The following is a 3,637-nucleotide window of genomic DNA, read 5'->3' as shown; positions in this document are numbered from 1 at the left end:
TTTTTCAGCTAATGTGCAAAGAAAAATTTGGGAGACGCTGCAACTGGCATGCACTTAAAAATAAAACACATGTATGCGTTATTGTAATATCTTTTTAATTTTGAACCTCAGACTGCGGACTCCCTCATTTTGCTGCGGACTCCCTTTTTTTGAGGGTAGGGCACACTTAGGGTTGGACCCTCTTGTTCAAAAGTTAATTTCTACCCCTGCTTACAGATGGGAAATTACTGTTGTTTGTATTACATGGGACCTGTCTGAGGGCGTCGACTTGTACATAATGACGACTTATAAATGTCGACTTAGGCAGGGCTATTCCAATGGATTTACTATGAGAGCGAATCGGGAGTCGACTTTGACTTCCATGTCGACTTACGCGAATTGACGACAGACTATGTCGACTTACGCGAGTTTTACTGTAGTAAATTTTGTTGAGCTTATGCTTCGCATTGTAGTCTCGTGTTTTAGACAGGAATAAACCTATCGCTTACAGAAAAATTGTTATTTCAGATTCTTCGAATCGGTGGTGTGATATTTCACGGGTCAGAGCGATGCTATTCTGATATAGCTCCACTTGTAATTAAATATGGCAAGACTGGTGTTGCTGCTGGGAAATGGCAAGATTGTAGGATGAGGAGAGATTTCAAAAGAAGATGGACAATAAAGCAGTGGGCGCCTGAACGCCTCAGAGTAAATTCTCTGAGGAAAAATGACATTTTACCAGCAGATTTAAGAGTAAGCATGAAAAAAGTTCATTTTAATCAAACCTGTATATAAGGGCTACTCAACTGAAACTGTAAAATTGACCTTTGAAGACAGGTGGCCATTCTATAGAGATGGATTCACTGTAAAATGTCCACTCAATGGAAATAAACAAAATGGGTTTAACAGACAGGTGGTTAGTCTATACAGGTAACACAGGTTTTGACTGTCATACCACCTAGATTATGTGATTGTGTGTAGGAACGGGCCTCATTCACACTTTCTCTCTCATCAGTTCCATCCGTTTTGTCCATATGCTGTGTCCTCTGCTGCCCTTATCATTCCCTGTCCCTTTGAGTAGTACCCTACAAAAAATAAGGGTGCTACAAAAAAAACTTGCCTGAAACACATAAAGAAATACATGAGATTTTTTTCTAATATGAATTTAAATGGTAAATAACGTAAATGAAAGTCCAACTAGTCAACATCCAGCATTTCACTTAACAGCACGGTAGAAAGTTGAACAGCTGATACGAGTTTGTATACAAAATATATTCATGTTGGGACACAGCACGCAGTTTGTTTAAATTTTTTAATTTGTTAAGTGTCAGTTTATTATCAAAAACCCACCACACTCCCAATAAATTAATAAAATATGTTCACGTTTATTTGAAGCTGGATTGTAAGTGCAGAGAATATAGCGGTGCATGCATGCAGATATAATAGACTGACAGCACAGTATATAGTGTTACCACTATAATCTGTTTTTGTGTACTTCAGCAAAGATAATCCTCGTTCACAGGTTGCAGTAGAGGGGCAAATATTTGAGGTAGCTGATCACGTAATGACCATGCCTGGCCTGGGGGCCGGGTTGCGAATTTGCGATTCCCAAACCGTATAGCTATGGAAGAAAAATTGAGCAACGTGATTGGCTAGACAATTTTTAGGACACGCCCACTATCGCACGCACACCATCTTGCAAATACGAACGAATTTTGCACAGAGGCTTTTTTTTCTTTTTCTTTTTGCTAATTTTGTTTTATTTCAGAATTAGGGATAGGGTTTAGGTTAGGGTTAGGGTTAGGGTTAACTGATTTCTATATCCAGAAATTTAATGTCGGTCTCAGTGGCTCAACGGTAGAGCTTTCGCTTCGGGATCGTAAGGGACCGCGTTCGAACGCCATAAGGTGTTTTTATTTTCCTCTGCTTTCTGTATTTCTTTGTATTTTATTTGTTTCTGCATTTATTTGTTCTGTAACTTTTGTTTATGTTCTGAATTAAATAGTCGAGTGGACACACTAGGCGATTGAGTCGGGCGACTGAAATAATCGCCCGATAATATCAAAACGTTTTAGGGCCGGACACACTAGGCGATTTTACATGTGTGTGCATGAGTGCGTTGGTTCGTACGTGCGTGTGTGTGCAGGTACACGTGAGTGCGTGCGTGTGCACGTACACGTGCGTGCGAGTGTGCGCATGCACATATACGTGCGAGTGTGCGCATGCACAAATACGTGTGTACGCGCGTGTGCACGTACACGTTCGTTCGTGCGTGTGCACGTACACGTGCGTGCATGCGTGCGTGCGTGCGTGTGCACGTACACGTGCGTGCATGAGTGTGTGCGTGCATTGCTATTACATGACATGACATACTAAACATGAAACATCGCTATTACGTCAGTATCATTGAACAACTCTGATTGGCTGATGACAATTGTACAATCGTCTACACATTCAATAAAAAAGAATTTTGGTTGCCCTGGGCAAGCGGGTTTGTCGCGCCCTTAAAGTTAAACATCCCATTTTAGTTTATTTGATATGATCACTATCAGTAGAACTAATAATGTGATTGAAAAAGTGTCTATCCATCAACAATAGTAGCCAAAATCAAAATGGTTTCGTTTGTGCCATTCATATTCGGCACATAGTTGCAATTGGTTAATGAAGTTTTGTGTAGGCACAGAATCCAAATAAATATGGAAAGCCTGGTATGGAGTCTAATGTGATGTTTGGAAGTTCATAAATAATTGTGAAATCAAGCGCACATGGTATCAAAAGACATCATGTCAATGTAATACTTGCTATCATGTACTCATGCTAAATGGCTGTATTGTTTCCAAAGACCGGCCTTATTTATACGGTGGCTAGTCATTGTATTGTTTTAGTATAATATATTGTTCACGTATGTACAGTATATGCCATTATGATGATTAATAATTCTAGTGTAGTCAAAAGCGTTAGGGAAACACTTAATAAGGCAGCTGCTTTAAATTTGCAGGCAATAGCTGATACAGAAATTGCTGCCATGCCAAGAGACGGGAGCATTTCTCGATGTCACAAACGCTGCATAGTCACTTCTAGGGCGAGAGGATTGCTAAAGCGCTGGAGGGTCAGCCGTTTCATATTCCGCCACTTAGCTGATTACAACTACCTCTCTGGGGTTAAAAGATCTTGTTGGTAGTAAAAGTATATTAATGTTAATCGTTGATGATGTTATTTTAGGAACACCTCAGCATGAATTCCTGTATTCTGTGAATTTATGTCATATTAGTTAGATCTTTCACATAAGTGTGAATTAATAAAGTACTGGATTTACTAGGTGAATTTTATTGTGTTGAGTTATTGACTTTTATTGCATTTAACTTCCTTTAGTCTATCCAGAATAGCTTGGGTTAGATACATTGCAGGTAAAATGGTATTAATCACATAACTTTGATGGGGATATAGTATGATAGCGAGATTATCAACGAGCGTTATAAACGTCAGCATCAAAATTATACTGTTATACCATGTGGATGACAATGTTAAAACCATATTCTGAAATGAAGTAATGTTGCTAATATGGTACAAGAACTATAACTTACCTAGAAATGTATATGAATTGATTGGTCATTGACTGGGAACTCTTGAGAACACTAATACACTTATAAAGCCCGTA

At 39.0% G+C, this 3,637-nt stretch overlaps 1 protein-coding gene across 1 annotated transcript in view; it reads left to right on the top strand.

Moving 5' to 3' along the window:
* The window catches only part of LOC106809136 (28S ribosomal protein S14, mitochondrial-like), a 9,637-nt gene extending 6,329 nt beyond the window's left edge, over nt 1-3,308 (top strand). The window contains exons 2-3 of the mRNA XM_014812110.1: nt 508-732; nt 2,978-3,308. Coding sequence (XP_014667596.1) covers nt 508-732; nt 2,978-3,160 — 408 coding nt within the window. The 3' untranslated portion in view covers nt 3,161-3,308. The remainder of the gene's footprint in view (nt 1-507; nt 733-2,977) is intronic.
* Nucleotides 3,309-3,637: the final 329 nt, after the last annotated feature.

The sequence above is a fragment of the Priapulus caudatus genome, unplaced genomic scaffold, assembly GCF_000485595.1.
Source record: "Priapulus caudatus unplaced genomic scaffold, Priapulus_caudatus-5.0.1 Scaffold331, whole genome shotgun sequence".
NCBI lineage: Eukaryota > Metazoa > Priapulida > Priapulimorpha > Priapulimorphida > Priapulidae > Priapulus > Priapulus caudatus.
The sequence above is the reverse complement of the archived record's forward strand: the minus strand, read 5'-3'. Positions and strand labels throughout refer to the sequence as shown.